This window comes from Zophobas morio, unplaced genomic scaffold, assembly GCF_036711695.1.
Source record: "Zophobas morio isolate AGI-343-1 ecotype UQ-CSIRO unplaced genomic scaffold, CSIRO_AGI_Zmor_V1 ptg000011l, whole genome shotgun sequence".
NCBI classification, from domain to species: Eukaryota; Metazoa; Arthropoda; class Insecta; order Coleoptera; family Tenebrionidae; genus Zophobas; species Zophobas morio.
In genome coordinates this window covers 4,975,307-4,998,580 of record NW_026972116.1, presented here as the reverse complement: position 1 = coordinate 4,998,580, position 23,274 = coordinate 4,975,307, and the positions used below count along the sequence as shown (strand labels likewise).

The following is a 23,274-nucleotide window of genomic DNA, read 5'->3' as shown; positions in this document are numbered from 1 at the left end:
GTGGAGGTAAAGTACATTCGCTAGATTCGTGCGGCTGAAACCAACAACATTCCGTTGTGATTTCTCCATGTTGTGTGCTTCTAATGCACTGATTCACCACGGTAACTTTTTGCTGTTTTGCACTCGATTTTATACGTTTTTTCGCACGCAGTCAGTAGAGAAAAATTGAAGCGATTAATTCGGATTTCTTCATTTTTGCAACTGGAAGTCAGCGACTAGATGACTTTTTCAAAGTAAAACAACGGTAACGATAAATTTCAGAAAAAAACGTGTTTTTCAGTTGCAGTAACGTTATTCGGATAACAGTCAGTGGAGATTTCGCAACAGAAAGGATAACATACTTACATACACTACTTTAAATTTAGTCAAAACGTTAACTACGTTAACAATTAACATTTTCTTTATAACTTTATAGCATAACTAACCCCAACTTTTGAAATTTGATTACATGCAACATTAAGGAAATATTGTAATCGCGCCCATCAGACGAATGCCCCTTTTATGTTTTCTCGACGTTTCATGACCCCTACAGTATGAAAAAAGTAGTCTCCCGTTTTCGTCTGTTTGTCTGGCATCTATTTTCACTTTTATTAGACATGTAATCTCCGAAATTGTTGGCCGATTGTTGTCAAATTTTGTATGTATATTAGAAAAATCATGGTTAAACGCCAACCAAAATTTGGCTAATCATCTCCACCAATAATTTGATGACGTCATTTTAAAGAATTGTATGTTTGTATGATATAAATGTTATACAGTAATATTAATATACTTCTACAGTTGTGGTGTACGAGTGGGTAGCAGTTCGACACGCGGACCGGCGCTTCCATGTTCGATGTCAAACTTGGCCGTTCATTTTTATTGATCAAATTAAGAACGAGTCATCTCATTTTCTCGAAAGGGTGAGAACAAGAATAGCACGTCTTTATTTAATAATAATCATAACATTCCGTTCGACTGTGGATTAATTAATAATTTTTGTCCCCTGCTTTGAGACGAAAAACTCATTCAAATCAAACAAATTTGTACGAGAAATTATTCGGATGTATAAGCTTGTTATTACTACTGACAGGCTATTTTTCCCCCTTGGTTATCTGCTTTTAAATAAGGTAACTGTACCCTATATACCTAAGCTTTGGGAATTTTTGTAATTTTTGTAAGAACTTGAAATGGAGTAATAGGGGGAGTTGAAAGAGGTTACATTTTTGTGCATAATTTTCAAATTTCAGACATTTTCAAAATTGTAAAGCCGAACAGTACCCGATTATAATTAAAGTGTGTCTTTACGCCAAATTGACTACATATTGTTACGTTGATCGATGAATAAAATCGGCGTGGGTAAAACTCAACAATTTTATTTCTTAATAACTCCAATTTACACGACTAACTCTACAACGATTATGTACAGAAAAATTCCGACTCGACTGGAATCGATTTGACTAGATTTCTCCCATTGTCTGGACAACTCAAACTGCTCCCGACGATGGTTCCCATTTAAACAACCACGCGGTCCTTCTCGAAGGTCTCCGTCACCGCTTCTAGGCTTGCTCTCGCGACATCCGCTTCCAGGCTCTTCTCCGGCTGCCGTCACCGACAATAAGTTATGATTGCCATACATACTAGAACTCATAGGCGTCGTACCGGGGCGGCGTATAAGTTTATTTCATAACAATATGTACCCTATATGGCCTGTTTTAAAAAATCGAAAAAAAAAAACAAAAATTAATACGAAAAAAAGTTTATTGACAAACAAATTGTTAATTTTCACAATAAGTACAAATAAAAATATCTATCTTTACCATTTTTACTGAGACCCACGCACTCCTCGTGCACGTGTTCTTATATACTGAGTACGTTCCCATATCTTTTACCACATCTTCTTGGCACATCTTGCAAAACCAATTTTCTTGCTTCTTCCGTGAGGTTGCTTTTTGTTCTTCGTAATTTAAAACAGCTTATTCACAAAAAAACTCAAATGAGAACTATAGTATGCAGTGGCGGCTCGTCAGGGGAGGCAGGGGAGGCAGTGCCTCCCCTGGAAAAATTGACTATTAGTTTTTGTTTTAATATCTGTTAACTTCAAATATATTTTAAAGATATAGGAAATATGGAACACTGTGATTTATTAAAACGCGTCTTGGTAACATATTTTGAAGTACGCGCTGTCGACAGGAACTGATCATCGCCGTGTAGGCCAGCTTCAGACAGAGGCATGCCTCAGATAGACGTATATCTTCAGTATGATTAGTCAGTGGTGCTAATATGTTTTTGAGTAAGACAATAGTCGTCAGTGCTTTATCAAAGCGCCAGCGGAGGCACCAACGCCTACCGTCCTTAAGCCAATCAGATCGAATGTTTTAATCTCACGGTGAAACTGCACAATGCTGAACAGGGATGCTGAATGTTGTGCATTAATTAGACGCAAGGAAAGGTGTTCACTGCATGTGCATTGCCAAAGTTATGTATTAAAACTTTTAAGTTAACTTGAACACAGTAGGACAATGAAAATGTCAGTTTTGCAATGCTGATAGCAACATAAGAATCCATAATCTCCAGAATTTCTTATAAAGTTTAAATATTTAAGCACGGTTTTCTTACGTCGAACAATTGTATGTCAAAGATTTAGAACCTCTCATCCAGATTTGAGCAGAACTTTATTAATTAATTGATTAATATATTTAAATTAGCCCTAGATCATACGAATTAATATATAATGCTAATAAAGCAAATTCTGTAGTCTTTAAACCTTCTCGTTGGTTTGTCTGAAGCAATTAAATGTTTTTTATTCGAGAAGTGTACCCATATAGAATAGAGATATGTTACTGACTCTATTTGTATTGTTTTCATAAAAACGAATAAACAATCTGTCTTTTAACAAAAGTAATTGCCAACATGTTAATTAATACCTGCTGATTTTGAAACGAAATTGTTGCCTCACCTAACGAAAAGACCACGAGCCGCTACTGATAGTATGTACCCAACAGCTCGCTAGACCATATTGACTCCACATTACAAGCGAACTTGCTATCAGTAATTGCAACTGAAAAGCTGTTAAGAAAGTGCAACTAATGCAGATCATTTAAAAGCGGAAAAAATAAGCCACATAATTATAGAAAGATGAAACTGATAACTTAATTGAGATTAAAACTATCCAGAGAAAATTTACCGGCATAAAATAAGAGCGCACACTGACTCGTCAAACCACTATCATAAATAATTGCATTATAAGTAAACGAAACGGAGTATTACTTTATCGATTGCTCCTATATGGGATAAAAACGTTCCAGAATGTATTCCAGGCGCTATCTACCAGATTTTGTTTGAAATATATGAGAAAGAGCCAGTATGCCATATTGGGCACTAGGCCATATGGGGTTCAGTTACCTTATATGGCATGGGTGCTGAGGGGATGTTATTTATGGCACTGATTTTTACTTTATAGAGGTTATCACAATACAAACATCACAAAATATAATTTTATAATTTTTCAAAAAAGCGGGATTTGTTGGACTACTTCAGAAGCCAACGAAGTTCTGTCGAAATAAACTTCAACCAATTTTTTATTAAGTTTCCAAATATTTTATTGAATAATAATAATAGTAAGAATAGTTTTATATATTATTATATATATAATCAAAGCTTCACACTGCGAGTCTGTTCTGTACTGCGAGTTGTCAAGTTCGAATATCGTACGAAATTGTAGGTTAGATATTTTGATTGACTCAGTTTGAGGTTAGCCGTTTCTATGTTTAGCCGGGAGCATAGACAAACTCTCTTGCTTTGTCTATGGCCGGGAGTTATTCTGTTCTGCGTTTGCGCAGTTTAACAATTCTTACAGAGTTCACTCTGTCCACTGTGAACGTAGATAAGCATAAGCCAGACACAAACCAAAAACGTAAATTATGTTATGCGCTCGTTCTTATGTCTTATGTCTTATGTCCATTGTGAATGGGCAGTAAGGTAGTTGAGTAACATTAGAATGAAATGATATATATGTACTCCTTAGCATGTACAATTTTCTTTTTAAACTTGTTCATTGTTGTACTTATTTTTCACAAACTTGTACCTACTAAAGAATATAGACAAATCATCATAATTTTATTTTTAAGGATATATGTTCACAAACAATTTTCTCGAAACGAAATATTTTATCATGAAACAAAACAACCAGAGACAGTTTTATAGTCAAACGTGGTTGTTCGAAAATATTATTATTATGATTAAAACTTCAAAAACTTGAAGTGATCAAAAGTTGAACTGATCACTTTTTCGGTTTAAGTATCATATCATTATCACAGTTCGGCCACATGGACATCGGTGAAACTAGCTATCAAAGTAAAGAGGTAAACTAAAGTTTGGTTTTGCAAAAGCTATTGTCTGCTAAATATAACAACCAATCAGCAAATAAATTTAACCATTAGATGCAGTTGATCGTAGAAAAATCAAAGGTGTTTACGTTACTCTTCTATGTTTGTTTACAAAATAGGTCTAAAATATGTTCCTACATAGATTATCCAGAAAGTTACAAAATTAAGGGACATTCCTTAAATCAAAACGTCTACCTTACCAAAAAGAGCTTAGATTATGCATTTTTATTCTATTACAGTAGGTATACATTTTACTGGTAATATAAAGTTTTTATTACCATTTGTTTTGGAATACTGACGTAAATCACGAAAAACAGAACAGTATTTTACACTCATTAAAGATTAAAATTTAACAAAAATAATCATGACGTAATTAATCTACAACAATTGATAATAAAAATTTTAAAATTAACGATATCGTATATGGGTGAATGGTACGTACGAGTATAACTAGCAGACCACATTTATGAAATCGCCTCTTGTGTAAACGATTATAAAAGACTCAACATTTTCCCTGGACTTTTAGGCAACAATTCTGAATTGTGGTTTTTATTATTATTATATTATTAATTTTTTTTTGTAAATGTTCGGACATAACGCTGTTCATTACTTCCACGAAAATAGATGCGAAGGAGCAAAATTCCAAAACTTAATCTAAAATTTCTTAGAGAAAAATTCCCTCAGATCTTATGGGTTGTCCTTCAATTGAAGGACAACCCATAAGCACGTCCAATGTCTTAACCAAATTATGACAGTGCTATAAATTAAAAATAGGGGTGGATCGCTAAACTGGAGGTAAACTAGTAAATTCCAATGGAATTACTGTGATCAAACAATGCCCAGTCTTAAACATTAAAAATATAAATATATCTGAATATTTTCTCTGCATGTCGTTTTTCTTTTAATTGTTAATCTCATTACTCAATATCTTCTAAAACAATGTTTGAGATGCAATTTTACGCGAAATTTTTTAGAAAAGTTGCATGTTTTATAACCCAAGTCCGTCTGTGTGCAGATTTTTGTTTAGTCTACCCTTGTTTAACTTTTCTCCTCCACCTTTTCTAATCCGTGGTTCTTAATTCATCATTCAACCATTGTCTTCTATGTTTTCTTAACTTTTCGTGGGCTTAGTAGCACCACTACGATAAGGATTTGAGAAATAAAAGTTCAATAATTATTATAACACTTGATCCAAGCATTTTGGTTTTGTTTAACACTTTTATGACTCCTTTTACCTATATGTACCTAAAATTTTAAACCTCTGTTTTTCCAGTGTTGATTTTCTCGGCAAAACGGCAAAAAAATAATTTTTTCTAATTGCAAAATGTGTAGTTCTCTAAGGTTTCTTCCACTTTGTGAGTGATTTATAGTAAGAACTACTGTTATTAGTACCACCCTTACTATCATGTTTTACTGATATTATTCTTTTTTTATTTATTTAATTTTTAAACTTTTTACTACAGCTTGAAACTTGTTAATATTATTAATTCATGTTCACTTGGGACTGTTTTTCAGCGACGCGACTGATAACAGTTTTCATGAACGCGGTGACGGCACCACTACGCCCCTATAGTTATAATATAATATTACACTGACGCTGTTCGTTTGACAAATTGATAACTAATTAAACTATGTCGGACTCTGAATTCTAGTCTACGAAACGGTAAATATGTACACGTATGTGGTACATTTTTACTACACCACGATATAATTATGTTTTAATTACACTTGTGTAACGTAAACCGATATTTTATGGTCTCTGGAAAAATGAAACTGAACATCTGTTTTATTTTTCTATTTTTCATAAAATTATGGATGTAACTGCTGTTTGATATTAGGTAAACGATATACTTTAGTGTAAGAAAAATATTAAACTACAACTAAACTATCTATTTTATGATTTTTTTGTACCATACATATGTTAGTTATCTTTGGTTACGAAAGTTAGATTATTATCCATGTTATGGGACCATTATTTACTGATAAAATCAGTTTTAACAAAGAAAAAAATACATCGATATTAGAAAATATTTTAAACTTACATTTGAAAAGTAAATAGCTTCTGATCTGACGAGCGTTATGAAAACCGATGTTAATTATTTATAGTGTGGTTTTATCCATAGAAACTTTTTAGATTGCTGTGGTTTTTGGCGTAACAGGGACACTACTATGCAACAAATTGAAGCTTGAAGATGAATAACCCACATTCTTTACATTCGTAGTCGACGTTTACTTGAGAACGTAGAAAATATATCTCCCTCCGTCCGTGAAATAGGAATAATAGATATTTATTTATTAAATACCAAAATGAAAAATGTCATCTACTGATCAAAAAGTAGCTATTTATGTAGATTTGTCAAATGAAAAATATTATAAAGACCATTGTTAATGACGAATAACAACTACATTACAAGTTAATGTAGATGCCGAATTCACGGCTTTAAAAAGGCATCAAGGGTGACGATTCTCAAATGTAGCTGAAAGTGACATATAGGAGAATGCAGTCATAAATATGTTAGAAAGGTAAAAAAAATATATCTTAATGCATCACCTAAAATCCAGGGTGATATAAATTAGTGTACAATAGTATAATACTTATTGTATTTCAAGTGACATTTACACAGGACATGTTACATTTATCTATCCCTAAAGGCATAACGACGGCTTTATTATTCAAACGTGATAGAAAGTAAATATAGTCGGCACCTTACGAAATGTTGATCGTAGTCACACTGGGAGTGTTATAAATATTAGAAATTATTAAATATTTAGGCTTCTTGAGTATGTTTAACTCAATATACTGTAGTTCCTGATGTGAAACGAATTCACACGTCAGTGAATATGGAATAATATTCGAAGTGCAGCTGGACGATATCTGACAATTTATTGGATTTTTACAATTACGAACAATTTTTAATTACAAACAAAACTATCAGGTGAAATATGGTTCGTTGAGCATATTTGGAGATGTGGAAAATACCGAGGTATTTGTGTTAAACATGATAACACAGAATTAAAATTTATAACAAAGTTAATCCAAAAGCTTTTAAATCTGAGTCATGCTGATAAAATAAGAGTTGGACATGTGTAGGGAGTACTGAAACATGACGTCAATTGCGGATTAAAATTTATTATAGTGAAACAAACCTATTCGACTTCTACGTCTACACGACAGCTCAGTGTGTAGAACTCATTCGCAAATAGCTTAAAATTCTTACATCTCAAACTACCACTATATCTTTAAACCTGTGTAGGTGGGTGCAGTCTTATCTACAATGCCCATGTTAACAGTCTTATCACAGTATTTAAATTAAAACGATACTTGGATACTTCTGTTTATAAGGTGTAGCTTTAGGATTTACAACTTTAGTAAAGTTTGGACGATGTACTTATTCCACCATTTTCCAATAGATGATATTTTTCCTGGCACAGCTAATATTTAAACGACAAAAAATGCAAACGTGGTCTTGATATTACGTGTCAGTTGTGCAGTAGTACCACCTGTACAACTGAACCTACAACCAACTCTAATTCATTTTATTTTTTATTTCGCGATATTTATAATAATTAGTGAAAGTTATTTACTAGACAAGAAGATAAAGAGATGGTTTATCTAGAAGTGAAAGATGTTAATTCACGAGTGATGTTAGTCACGAATGGATTATCTTTTACGAGTATATAAGTTTTTTATTGTAGTGTATAATATTTTGTTTTATTTCATTTTATAGTACTTAATTATTTATTACGCACAACGAGTCTATATGTGATTCTAGTATCAAGGACAGCTTTAAAATGTCGAACAAAAATGTGTCTCACTATGGTAAAAAGGCGGCAAAATAATTAACAAGACATTTCAGAGTCATGCTTGATATCACAATCATTTACGAACAAGTTGTTTTATACAACCACGGCGAAGCTGTGCTTTCAATGGTCGCGGCAAGCACAATATACCTGACAGCAACTGTATCAGTTTTTTTTTGTGTACTTTTGTATTTTTGTCATTTTCTACAAAAAATCTTCAAAAACAGTAGGTAAATATAAAACTACATAGTTTTATGTAGTACAAGCATTTTTTAACACAAACAAATATTGCTAATAGCTTTGTCAGCTACTACAAAATAAGATTTTTTTTTCACTTGTAGCGTAGAAATCCAATTGTGAATTCGTTTTTCTCTACCACAGTCAATGATGATAATTAAATTTGGCCAAGGTTAATAATGGAAGTGAAATACAACAACACAAATCCAGCTTTTTCGAAAAATTATAAAATTTGATTATGTGAATTTTATATTTTTTATAAGAACCCTTATAAGTTAAAATATGTGTATGAAACGTGAAAGTAAATGTAAAGAAGCGTGCTGAGCGTACGTTTCAAATGAGTTTTCCCTTAACAAAATATTGTGTTGACGTCATCAACAGTTTTGCAGAAACACGTATATCACTTGGGATAGGTACAGTCTACAGTGTAATACTAGTGATAACATGTATTTCCAAATTTTTGGGAAAACGGAATGAGCCGTTCCCGATTTAATCGATAAAATAAATTGACTCATTCATTACTTTTTATGAGTCACCCTGTCTAAGAAATTTAAAAACTTTTAATGCAGTGATAAATCACAAATATAGACTCATCATATTTTGCAGATTTTGGATAGGATTTATTTGGCAAAATTTTGAGATGACGTCATTCATTTATTTGGGAGAGGATAAAAGAATAAATTTTGCTTAACGATTTACCATGATTACGATAACCTTAAATTATTTACAAGATTTCAGAATAATCGGTTTTACAGTCTCAAAGTTATAATGCAAAATATTGTTATTCAGTTTTGAATTTTTTCCAAAAATTCTGAGTGTTTAGGGTGAAAATTTAATACAGATTTATACAAATGCAGGAGTACCTTATTTATAATAAATTAAAACAACTTTGTACATATTATAAATTTTGGACGTCATCTCATTGCTGGTGGGATGATTAGCCAAATTTTAGTTAGGATTTAACCATCTACATGATATTCCTAATTTACATACAAAATGTGACAACGTTTGGTCCAGTTGTTTCGGAGATTACTCGTCTAATAAAAACGGGAGACCACATTTTTCGTACTCTAGAGGTCATGATACCTCGAGAAAACATGAAAGTGATGGCAATTCGGCCGATGGTAGTGAAGATCATTATAGACCTCACGCTTAACTATCATATAGATAGCGGATGACCGTCGGGTCCAGGAAGGTCAAACTCGGTACGGCTCGTGCGGGATGGGTATTCAGTGCAATTACGGGCTGTACTTCGTTTATTTTAGAATAGAATAACGCTGCTTCTGTCCTCATTTACTTAGCCGTCTTATGAATTAAGTTTTCGTTAATTGTATTTACGAAATAAGTGACGATTAAATTCACTGATTATCGCCTTCTACTCATTCTCGGCGATGCACGCGTCCCTACCTATAATCGTGACGTAGGCCGACAGAAATCCGCCCTCTAGAAGCCTCGACGGTACGCATCTCGGGCTTAAATCCGCCTCCGGTCTATAATGATTGTTTTCACTACCTTGGCGTACAATACACTATTACATATTGGTATTTCTTTAGTGATGGATCTATACACAAAACTGCAATATACACACAAACGCTAGTTAATACCACTGAATATTAGTGCAGTTAGGGTTTTGAATTGTCTGCAATTTAAACTTTTTCTGCAGAACGAATTGAGATGTGAAAGATATGCTATGATCAAAAACTGCATGTATGTATAAACTACATGTAGTTATACTGATAACTAATTACACTGTTTACCATAGGTCCAAAAATGTCTGCATTTTAACAATGACAATTACCGGCCTTGGTGCAAATAAGGTTTAGTCAAAAACAGTTTGGCAAATCTTATACTAATGAACAAATTAATAAATACCGTTAAGGATAGGCAACCATAAACGCTCTTATGAAATTTCGCGTTGAGGTAACGGGTAGCAATAAAATTTTAAGTATTAAGTAGATCTGCAAAGTTGCTCGATTATTTTCCAAACAATTGTCCCCAAAATTCAACATTATGCAATTATACTGGTGTAATACTTCAAGAAAACTACGATTTAATCCCGTCAAATAAAGACGATCAAGGTGGATCTATTTATGCAGCGTGGGTTTCATTATTCAATTATGATCATCTCCAGATCAGAATTGCAATTATTTTATATTATATATAAAAACACGATCAAAGACGGCCATAAATTTTTGAAAATTTGTCTTTGATAGAATTTTCAAGTGTTGTCAGATTACCGATAATTTTGAAAGGTTGAGTTGCAGTTGGCAAGTGTAACGATCAAAGACACATTTTCAGAAATCCATGACTGTCTCTGATCGTGTTTTTATTGGTCTAATTAAGGCGGCAAAAGTCAATTATTTATCATTGATATGCATAAACTTTACGAAAGAAATAAAATTTTCATTTGCGTCGTCAGTAAGAAGGTAATGAAGCTTTTACGTATTTCCTAGTCATACAGACAAATAGCTTGATTAGCAATAATAACAATGAGCATCGGATTATTACACTTATTAAAAAAAAACTGATTCTCTAAACATTTAAAACAGATTGGAATAATCAAATAAGACAGCAAAGTACTGACTCAGATATGGCATGGAGTAAAAGAGTTAATTTCGAGTTCATTTACCAACGAAACATTGTGCAAAAAATATTCTGTTTTAGTTCCTGCTGAATATTAATTATATGTGTGTTTATTTTGGGTCTGTGACTATAGCTACGACACATTTTCATAATTTAAAGGTATTTTAACATATATTCGGAACCATTTTACAGAAGCAAACTTAAAGAACATTACAGCCATACAATTTTTAAATAGGTAACCTTAAAGAATTAATAAAGAATTTTGAGGAATTGTATTAATACTTGCCACTGCAATCATTGGAATAATACTGAATCCACAAAGTACTGCGTACCTATATTATTATGACACAACTTTCTGATTCAATAATGGTCCACCAATATGCCCAGACAATACAAAGCTTTAATTGAACGATTGACGGGGGTATGGTATATTTTAATTTGTGCAATAGTCATGAGGTCATGGCATACTTGTTTGCAATACGAACAACTAAGTATTACACTGGTCAACAAATTTCAATAAATCTTTTGTTTGTCCATAAAATGCTATATGCAAAATCGGATAGAACAGGTCCTAATCTAACAACCTAATTAGTTGGAGTTTTTTTTTTTTTTTTTTAGAAAAACATTTTTAGCTATTGTGTAGAGTTTAATTAAATTTTCCTAAAAAATGAGCTTATATGTTGGATTTTCTTTTATAAGATGTTCCAGCGTGGAAACGTTCACCGCTTATTTTATTTCACGAAAAAAACTGATAGTATAGGATATACTGTGGTATAGGTAAATCTTACTCACTTGATACTAAATAACTGTGGATATTCTTATATTCCCTGTATGTGGACAAAATCGTTGTTGACCAGTGTTATTGGCGTAAGATGTTAACTACTACCGTGGTACCTATATCTAACCGGTGAGTTTAATATGTAGTCGCTTGGCCTTAATTTGAATTATCGAGAATATTTTCTCCAATAATTATTTTTAAAACTTATATACAGGGTTATTCAGCTAAGATGTTGTAGGTATACGGTGTCAGCCCAAAATACCGATTACAGCTGATTTTGGATTGCAATAAAAAATCATTTTAAAATCAATTTGGATCCGAGTGTGTGGTCTTGATAGAAATGTCAACGTGTCAGTTTGACGGTAGCCAAAAATGCCGCTGCATTCTTACAGTAATTGAAAGATTTGCCAGTTGCTCTGTGGAGAGATTTTTTATTACGTGATGGCGCGCTTGTTCATAATGATATCGTTAGAAAATACCTGGGCAAACAATTTAATGTTAATAATTTCGGAGGCTTCGACGGTTGGAATCAATACATGATGGTTTTCTAGATTGGAATCGTGTAAATTGAGTTTTTGGGCTCAACGATTCGCACACTTTCGTAAGTGGCATCTTCAGGAGCAGGGTTAAGAATAAGGCAAAAGAGCAATGTAATTCAGTATGTCAACCATACCAGAGGCGAAACTCCTTTTTTCCGCAGAGCTCCGCCTCTATCCATACAATAATCTACATTTCTACGTAATAAATTTTGCTAAATTAAACTTCATATGGCTACTAGGTAATTTTTAATGTTGAGCCTTTTCCAGTTTTTTTCTTACCTATCATATTTAAGAACTGACGAAGATTTATAGAAAAATTGAAAATGGTTTTGAATGTGTCTACAAGTTTGGGAGTTTACCATAATATACTTAATTAGTGGAAGAAATTATTTTCGATTACCTACCTATTTGCAATGTATAATTGTAATTTTTTAGTATAGGCAACCAAATTAACACACAGTATACTAAGTCCAAATTACAAATGCAAAGTTGCAGTTATCGCAACCACCTCTTTCATTTTATGAAGCCCTAGTGTATTCGTAGGTAAAATTGCCAGCAATAACGGGGAATTTTACACTTTGCTGTATGTTATGTGGTGTGTACATACGTACTTGCAGCAGAGAAATAAAAAGGAAAGATAAATAGAACTTCACTTCTGGGTTAATTGTTATACTTGACTTCCTAATTACGGGCAGTTCATCGGCATTGGTGGGTTAATTTGAAAAACCAGTAAGTACAGCCGCAAACAAAAAATCCAAATCCAAAACAAACTATAGATATTAGATAATAATCTAACAAATTCAATGTTTAAATATATTCCTTTTTCCGGTGTTGGTTTTTTAAAAATTGCTCAATTAAAAATTAGACAGTGAAGATTAAGTTCTTTTACTACTAAGTGAAGACTTTTAATCAACAATAAAATGTTATAACAAATGTTGACAATTGACATTTCGGTAAAGTAATATGTTACCTTACCGATTTTACCATTACCGTGATTTTACATACAGAATACAGTTATGGCTTTCCTATCAGCCAACTTTCATAAATATAAACACGTATTTATTAGACACAAACCGGTAAAATACAATATACCAAATTTGGAGTTTGAAAAATGTATGGCATCCAGAAACAAATCACATATAATAACAATTTGGTTTTGTTTTGGTGGATAACTAACAATAATTTATTTAAACTATTAGGTATAATCGTTCAAGATGTTTATGTGTTCTTTACTCCCCGAGCGTAAGCGAAGGAAGTATTGTAATAGAGTCCGTCGGCCGAGTCTCTACTTTTACGTTTTCTCGACCTTTCTTGACACTTACAGGACGTCTGTCTGTGTCACGGATTTTTATTAGACAGATAATCTCCGAAACTACTGGGCCGATTGTTGTTAAATTTTGTACCTATATGTATTAAGGATATCATGTAGATGGTAAAACGCTAACCAAAATTTGTCTAATCACCCCTACCAATAATGTGATGACGCCACTTCAAAATTGTATATAGTAAATGGGTTTTAAATTGTATACAATAACATAGTCCTACACATGTAGTTTATGACTCCGTATTGAATTTTTACCCGAAACGTTCAGATTTTTGGAAAAAAAAAATCAAAATTATGAAACAACATTTTGCAATTTAATTTGGAATCTGCAAAACCGAATGCTTTGAAATCTTGCGGATGGTTTACAGTTATGATAACCATGATAAATTTTTAACCAAAATATATTTACTTATCTCCTCCAAAAAATTGATGACGACAGCTCAAATGTTTGCCGAATAAATCCCACCGAAAATGTACAAAATATGATGAGTCTGTACTTGTGATTTATCATTCCATTCATATTTTTTGGATTTGCATATACAGGTGACTCAAAAAAAATGAATGCGTCAATTTATTTTATTGATTTAATCAGAAACTACAAAACCGAATGCTTTGAAATATGAAGATGTTTTAGAGTTATCATAAGCATGGTGAATTTTTGATCAAAATGTATTTGCTCATCCCCCTAAAAAATAGATGACGTCACCCCAAAATTTTGCTGAATAAATCCTATCTAAAATGTACAAAATATGATGAGTCTGTAGTTGTGATTTATCATTCCATTCATATTTTTTTGATTTGCATATACAGGATGACTCAAAAATATTAATGAATGCGTGGATTTATTTTATTGATTTAAACGGGAACTACAAAACCGAATGTTTTGAAATCTTGGAGAAGTTTTAAATTTATCATAAGCATGGTAAATATTTGATAAAAATGTATTTTCTGATCCCCCCCCTAAAAAATTGATGACGCCACCCCAAAATTTTGTTGAAAAAATGCTATCTTAAATGTGTAAAGAATGATGAGTCTATAGGTACTCGTGATTTATCACTGCATTAATATTTTTGATATTTGCTTATACGGGGAGTCTGACAAAATAAAATGTAGTGTTTTATTAAAAAAAAAATGTCAAAAACGTCAATGCCAAATAATAACAAAATCGAAAATAGTATATTATTAGCCAAGGTTGCAAAGCCAAGCATTCTAGACCGAGTGCAAATTAGAACCCGAGACGCGCAGCGTCGAGGGCTCTGAAGCGCGAGGTCTAGAAGTGGCTTTGCAACCGTGGTTAATATACTATTTTTTTCACTAGTAGAAACCATAAGACAATAAACTGAAAAAATAAACGTTCAATTTTTTGACGCAACATGATTTTGTTTTGATTTCTAATCAAACTTAATCTAAATCTTCAACAGAAAGAAAACCGTTTATACTTGTCGCTGAGTTAATCATTTTATCTTCTACCGTCTACCAACTACCATGCGTATACTCAAGTAATGTTTGTAGCACACATTTGTTCATTTTTTTAAGAAATAATCACATCAAACATTGCTTACATAACCTCAATGTTTCTTTTTGAACCGGTGGTCGCAAAAGTTGAATTTGCTACCTCTAAATGAGTCGAGATTTGCATGCGTCATGGCTGCTAGTGAAAAAAATTAATACCTAATTTATTTTAAAATGCCCCGCTGCAAAAATGTAATCCGAAAAAAAACATAATAGGCATGCAGTTGTCACGTTTCCGACAGTGAGGGAAGTACTGTCTAAACTCTTTAGACCAATTTTTTTAATGAGTTATCAAACTGGGGAATTATTTTTACCCACCAATGGGCAAAATGGGTGTAATTTAAGAAAGGAGTTCAGTAAAAATAACTACTAAGTATATTTATATAGGCGACTGAAAATCTTCTAATAATATTACTGAACGTTACGTGGCAGACTCACTGACCAACAAAATTGAAACAACGAATAAAATTTGTATTTTTCGAAGTTGCCGTTCATTCAGCAAACGAAGAAGATCCTGTTCTTTCTGCATCCAACGAGATTTTGGTGGCTGACAGACGCAACGTGGAGTTGACAAAAAAATATCAGCTGAATTCCCGAAATCTTAAGAAATTAAGAATACATGTAGTTAAAAATTTTTAAAAAGTATTAATAGTTCACAATGAATTTGAGCGGTTACGGTTACCATGTTATTCCATTTTTTTCTTTATAAACATTGACAGTAACTGTGGCACTGTTAGTGGCGATTTTGCTCAAGCGACCACATATTATTTCTAATATGAGCATCTCGACCATTGAAGACGAAGTAAATGCTGCATCTTTGTCGTTGCTCCCTGAAAAACACTGAAAACACGATCGCCTTTAAGGTAAAACCAGATAATAATGGTACGGTTACTATGACGGGAATGCAAATAGTTTTTAAATCACTAGTCCAGAAAAAAAACGTTTTGTGAGTATGAGTTATGTTGCGGAGCAAAGACGCTAGTCGATTTTTCATGTCGACACACCTTTAAATTTGTTGAAAAGTTTTAAAAATTACTAAATTCTTGAATCAAAAATAACCGCCGGAATTTTTTTTGTGGTTGACACTATCCACTACAGTACTACACATTTGATTTGCAAATTCAATTTTGACATTTCGTTAAATAATAAAATAGGTACTATTCCGGACACAAAATTTCAAACGATCAGCTTCTGTCATTTTAAAAACCATCATTGTAAATCACCCTTTATTGTCATTCTGACAAACGTTTGTGAATGAATTTCAAATTTTGGCAATTTGAAATTATTTTGTCAAAATGCCGGCAGCATTTCGTATTGATAAACCGAGAATTATGTCTTCGCGAAATTAGTATGTCATATGGACAAATTTCGGCTTAGTTGGGTAATGGAAAAGCTACCATTCATTATACTCAATTGTTCGCAAGTGGACAGCGACTGGGTAAGGTAAAGTTCGGTGTTCATGAAGCCACATTTACAATTTAATGTCAATGTAATGTGAAACCGTTTGAAATATTTTGTCCGGAATAGTACCTAATACTTCGGTGATAATAATGGACACTTAACGCACATTTGATTTAGTTAGAAATGACAAAATAACAATTATTAATTTGACACTGGAATCAGTGTTACCACGATTTCTAGGGTGTTGCCGTGGTTACTTTTGCAAAGTTAACGCCGGGAATTGAGCTTTCTGGACGATTTTGAGTTATACAAAACCGTCAATAATGGACGAAAGCATGAAAAACATGATATTTTAAAATAAGTTACTGAGCAGTTAATGCACAAAACATGTTATTCGCTTTGTAAGGTTTCTTTTTTAGATTATAATCTGGACCAAGCCTATCTTTACAATGTTAACTTCAACACAGACTGATTTTCTAGCTTCACTTAACCAATTGAGAACCGATTTGGAGAATCAAGTCGCAACATTAAAAGAATCACTCATCAACCAACCTAACAACCAATTTGAGGAGATAGTTGCTGAAGTGGTGGAGAGAGAAAAACGCAAGAATAATCTAATCATCTTTGGAGTGCCGGAACAGTCTAGTTTCCTCAACAATAGTCAACCCGCTGATTTAGATCAATCTGCTGTAAATAGTGTTCTGGCATTAAACCTGATCCTGCTGTTCCTGAGTTTAAATTGCAGAGACTAGGAAGATTTTTGCCTCACAAGTTTATACGTGAAGCCAAGAAGCTTAAGGGTAATCCAAGTTTCGGTGCTATTTCTTTATCTTTTGACCGTACTACGAAACAAATTGAAGCTGAAACACCAACCCGATGCTAGGATTGCAACTGGTGAAAGGATCTGAAAATACGATATGTGAAGGGTTCACCGAAAATTGTTTCTTTAAACTGAAGAATACACCCAGTAACAACAAACTTAATACACTTCGCTGCTTCTATCAGAATCTCAGAGGACTACGATCCAAAGTTAATGATTTCTATAATTGTATTTGTTCACAGAATGATTTTGATACAATAGTGTTAAGTGAAACATGGCTTACTAGCGATCTTGTCAATAGTGAATTTTGAATTATTTCCTTCTTACTTTACTGTTTCTGGAAAAGATAGAAATTTTCGAGTGTTCGCAGTTTCACGAGGTGGAGGTGTTCTAATTGCTATTCGAGCATGTTTTAAAACACTTTCATTAGATCTATCAGCTATTTATGAGATTATTCCCAATGTTGATGTTGTAGGTGTCAAACTGCTGCTCAAGGGTCAGAGCCTAATTATTCTTTCAGTGTACATTCCACCGCAAACGTCATTCCAGGAGTTTGAATTATTTCTTGACACTTTAAATACCATTGAAGATTTTAAATTCTGTAAGTTGCTTATATTAGGAGATTTTAACGTTTCGTAAAGCATTTGACCAAATTGATCATTACATCTTGATTGCTAAATTACAACAGTTTGGCTTTTCCACTCCTCTGATCAACTTTTTCCGTTCATATCTAACGAACAGAGTCCAAGTCGTTAAATATCGTAACTTTTATTCACAACCATTTTCTCCTACCTCTAGTGCGCCGCAAGGGTCGGAACTTAGGTCCATTATTGTTTCTTCTGTTTGTTAATGATATTGTTGATGGTCTATCATGCGAGAAACTTTTATATGCGGATGACCTCAAGTTGTTGGAGATTAAAAATATTAACGATAGCGTGACTCTTCAAGCTAATATTCAGATTATTCTGTAGTGGTGTATTCGTAATCGTTTATCTCTTAACCAAGACAAATGTTTCGTTATGTTCTATACAAGAAAACTTCCTAGTATATTTCCTTACACCATAACCAATACTAAGTTACATCGTTGTGACAATTTTAAAGATTTAGGCATTACGTTTGGTTCTAAACTCAAGTTTGTGAAACATATAAGTAGATGATGTAATAGCAAAATCTTTTAGGATGTATGGTTTTGTTTACAGAAATTGTAGCGGGTTCTCAAATATAAGAACTTTATGTAATTTATATTTTCCGCTTATTAGATCTAGGTTGGAATATGATGCTATAATTTGGTATTCCTTATACATATATGATGTGCATGTCAAGAATATTGAAGCTGTTCAACGTAAATTTCTAAAATTTTTATGTGACTGTGTAGATAAAGTTTATCCTGAAAAGGGAAAAGGGATAGATGATCATGCTGCACTACTGGGTAGGTTTGAATTTCTAGCTCCCCAGGATCGGCGCTATATTATTGTTCTTAAATTTGTTTTTAATTTATTTAACAACAAAATAGATTGTCCGAGTCTTCTGGACAAATCTAACTTGGTCGTACCTCGTATTAATTCACGCCAATCTCAAAATTTTTGTAGTCCACCATATATGACAAACGTACTACGTAAATCTCCGGTAAGTAGTTGTTATGTCTAATAAGTTTAATGAAATATCTACTCATTGTATAAGTAGTAAGATTTATAGTTTGTAGTTTTGTGGGAGCTTTTATTATTAATAATGCCTTATGTTATACTTAAGTTCACTGACTTTTTGGAATTGCATGTTAGTATTTACTGTCTGCGGTTGTTTTGAGCCTAAGTTTTAGTTTTCCTTGTAAACCTGCTAAGAAAGCCTTATTATTATTATTATTATCATTAATATTAATAATATTATTATGTTAAATAACAGTGACTTTACTTTTGCTGGCCCGTCTCTTGAACTTATTGACTTCCAAAGAACTCTTCTGCTGAGTTTTTCTTTTATGTAAATTGTAATTATTTCAGCGACAAATGGAAAGTGAAAACTTGAACTTTCCTATTCTGTGATGAGTGATGAATGATGACCCATAAAACTAAAAAGAATATAATATTAAATACAGAGCCGGCTCAACACGGTAAGCGAAAGATGCACCGCATCGGGGCGCCCGTGACAAGGGGCGCCGGGCGGCTAGCGCCGCCTATGCTTTTATATTAACTCTATAAAAATAAATTAATATTAGATTTGCATTGAATCACTACCAACAAAATATTATAGCAGTAACAGACCAAGGCGCCCATCGAAAACTTTTCAGAAAAAGCTACATTTTAACATTCCACTATGAACACCAAAACAGATCCCAAGTCAATTCCTGGCACTTTCAAACTGTAATAATTGAAAAAGAGTGCGCCTTTGGGTTGGGTGATGGGACCTTAGATCAATATCGACAAAAATTAACTAGTTTTTTGATGCATTATCTGGGTAACAATTTGACGAGACAGCGGTATGACCACAACCAGATGTTTTTCCTAACATTTGTCAGGTTTGTTTTTATCATAAAAGTCCATGTAGGCATACTTAAAAATTTTATTTTCCAAGTCTAGTCGGTTGGTTTTGGTTGGGGTGGTTGTTCAACAGTTTTGTTATATTTTTCACTGTTCCTGTTTGTAGCCGAATTTGGTTCTGTATATCAGGGTCGGAGTCGGACTTCCGCTGCTTTAGAAATTTAAGGTCTGCGGATTACCGCCACGCGACAACTTTAAGTTGTAAATATTTCTTGCTATTGTACTACTATCCGTCTCGTTATTATCAATAAAATTTTATAGGGTACAACGATATTTCCTGAACTATAGAAAAGTTGTTGCCCGCAGCTCCGTTTGCGTGGAATTCGCAATTAGGACTCACCATTTTTCATACATGATCGTTTTCCGGGTTGGAACCGTGTAAATTGAGTTTTTGGGCTCAACGTTTCGCACACTTTCGTAAGTGCTATCTTCAGGAGCAGGGTTAAGAATAAGGCAGAAGAGCACGGTAACTCAGTATGTCAACCATACCAGAGGCGAAACTTTTTTGAGAAATTACACGGTTCCAATTCGAAAACCGATCATGTATTGATTCCGACCGTGGAAACCTCCGACATTATCATTTTTCATCGCGTTCACGCCTCCCTCCCCAGTGAACCCGTCTGACTTAAAAACTCACGGGATTTATGCACAAAGTTTCATCCCCTATTTTGTCCCCGTAGGAGCGGAATTTCCAGAAATATTTTCTTAATGGGTGCTTATGACACAAAAGAAACCTATTGTCCAAATTTCATGTTTGCAGCTTCAGTAGTTTAGGCTTTGATGAATCAGTCAGTCTGTCAGTTAAGACAAACACTTTTATATATTAAGACTGATTCATCATAATTTTATGCATGTTTGTTAATAAAAAGTATCTCTCTACAAAAATATGTGATTACAAAACTTTATTTGTTTTTTTTTTTTACAATTTTTTTTTAAGGGCGTTGAACAGTAAGTTGCATCGGGGCGCCTGGTCCCTTAGAGCCGGCCCTGATTAAATATTCACTAACAACGCCTTCGCTCTCATTCAAAAAATGCTGACGTCACCATAACAATAAATGGTAGGACATAGAGACCCTAGATATACTTTGGAAAGTATATCTAGGGACACTAGTAAGACATAATGATTTTTTTGAGAAAAAAATCGATCACAGTTAAATTTCAGCAGACTGCAGACTGCTATTCCCTATTGCTGACACGACGCTTTCTGTATCTAAAAAAGGGCAAAATTTGGAACTGGGAGGTTAGGACGTTTTAGATTAAAACAAATGTGTTTAAATAATTGTTTATTAAGTTGGTAATGGAACGATATTTACGAATCCATCAACACATCGTCAAGTGATCATCGTCAGTGTATTTGCCACTATTTTATTGGTACACAATAGATCCATTTAGTGCGTAAGCCTATCAAATGAGAAGTGGCAAACTAGAAAACCTTTAGTAGTTAATAATGATAATAACTGTCAAAAATTAGTCTAACGTTAAATAATACAGATCGTGTTGCTTGTGAAAGCCCACGAGACATTTATCCCCGCCTAATTCTCTCTGTTACTCCCTGCATTCCAGGGCCTGTCAGACTGTAAAAGTGAATAAATGATAGCTGTAGGGAGTGTGCACAAGGTGATAGGGCTACGCCCCAGCATTTCAGCCAACCCCCAGGACCGCCTTTGCAAGCTCTCTTGTATCAGAGTCTCAGAACATGTGAAGAGGTTTCAAATACTGCTGTGTCCATTAACGATATTTATTGTTTTCTACTTTCCTGCTTCGCAGTCCTGCAAAAGTTGATATGTTAGCGTGTGCATCATACAATTTGTAACAAGTGTTCATTCTTGCAATGTGTATGGGTATTGAACATGACTAGCGAAGGAAATTCATTAAAAAATGTGAAGTTGAGACCGTTCATTGTATGACACATGAAATCTGAAGATTTATCGAAGGAATGAGTACAAAATAAAGCAGGATCTTGACAAAGAATATTTTCATCATTTGAGAGAAATACACCCAGTAAAATATTAATTCGAAGTGCAAATGGATAGATCAAGGTTTTCCTCTAATTTTCAACATAGTAATAGTAATGGTAATGGAAACTAGAAATAGAATTTGAAAACTGTTTGTGGCAATGCAAATGAAGCTGATGGTTGGCCAGCCTCTTTTTTTTATTAATTCTAACACATTTGTGTGAAAAATAGAAGAAAAGAATTTGTAAAGACCCCATTACCGATCTCCTCCGACCAAGCAACTTGGTTTCTTCTGAATCCATTTAACAATTTTATGCAAATGAAGAACACTTTATATTAGGAGAGTATAAGTAAGGCAGAACGTTTCAAGCAGTGTCTGGGCATCAAAATATGAAATACAGCTGTATTTATTCATTCTTTTTCATCGAGTTTTTGACACCTGTTTATTTTTTCATGAGGGAAAGCCATTAGAGTGACAAATGATGTTCAAAGACTTCAAAACAGCTTTAATTCAAAACTTTCACAACATTTTTGCTATTGTTATTGTTTATTGCTGTTATTATTGTGTGTTATTATGATAATAGATCGTTTGAATAGAGTTTTTTAATTGTAACCGTTTTTCGGTGGATCGCGACTTGTTTCTTATTTTCCAGTGGAGTTTTCTGGATTATTCTCCTATCAATTAGAGAGTGTCCATGGGGATATTTCTGCTAGGAACGTCACAAATTCCTATAGTCTACCGTCGACTTGTCCTCCGTTCCTGTGATCCTGATACGTTATATAAAAATTTTCTGGAAAAAGCCAGAAAACAGAAATTCGCTTTCGAGGAAACAGTGGCCGTAATATTAATAAAATAACTAATAAAATAATATCACTTTTTTGTTGGACGTGTGCCGGTACACAATACAACTCGTATGTGTACGCGCGGAATGGGTTTTTACTCCATTCAATCCTTGAAGTGGAATAGAAGATGCTAAAGCTACAAGTAAAAGCAAGAACGCGATATTTCAATTGAAGCAATACAAACAGAAAGAGATGTAAGAACGATTCAACGTGGTAGTGCCATCAAGTGGAAAAGTTCTAAACTAAACTCAAGTAATTCAGTTTTGTCTTCATTTCTTCGAAATTACAAATGGAAAAATGAAAAAAAAAGTGTACGGATTTAAGTAGCAGCGATGTTTTGTAATATAGAGTCTTTTTTAGAAACAAATATAATTTTATGAAATGTTTACAGGTTCCTGCAAAACGCTATCCTGCTGAAAAAGTACCTTCACCTCTTCGCTTGAATGTTTTCCTGCTATCTGTGCTCGCTATTCAGCAACCATGTGTAACCATAAATGTTACGTCATATGTGGGACATGTGGACGGCCTTTACTCATATGTGGAGCTTTGGACACAATGCGGGATTATTGACGTAGGAAGGAAA

The 23,274-nt window shown here is 33.5% G+C and overlaps 1 protein-coding gene and 1 long non-coding RNA gene across 3 annotated transcripts in view; one reads left to right on the top strand and one right to left on the bottom strand.

Moving 5' to 3' along the window:
- The window catches only part of LOC135126701 (uncharacterized), a 35,643-nt gene extending 18,009 nt beyond the window's left edge, over positions 1-17,634 (top strand). Inside the window, exons 3-4 of one of the 2 annotated variants that reach the window (XM_064052793.1) lie at positions 16,962-17,231; positions 17,288-17,634. In XM_064052793.1, the coding sequence (XP_063908863.1) occupies positions 16,992-17,231; positions 17,288-17,425 (378 nt within the window). In that variant the 5' untranslated portion in view covers positions 16,962-16,991 and the 3' untranslated portion in view covers positions 17,426-17,634. Of the gene's footprint in view, positions 1-16,827; positions 17,232-17,287 lie in introns of those variants that run through there. The other variant, XM_064052794.1, reaches the window with a different exon arrangement.
- Positions 1,809-3,205, bottom strand: LOC135126599 (uncharacterized). Its single transcript, XR_010280077.1, has 3 exons — positions 3,167-3,205; positions 2,965-3,048; positions 1,809-1,982 (listed from the first exon to the last, which is right to left on the bottom strand). It is a non-coding gene; the product is annotated as an uncharacterized LOC135126599 (long non-coding RNA).
- Positions 17,635-23,274: the final 5,640 nt, after the last annotated feature.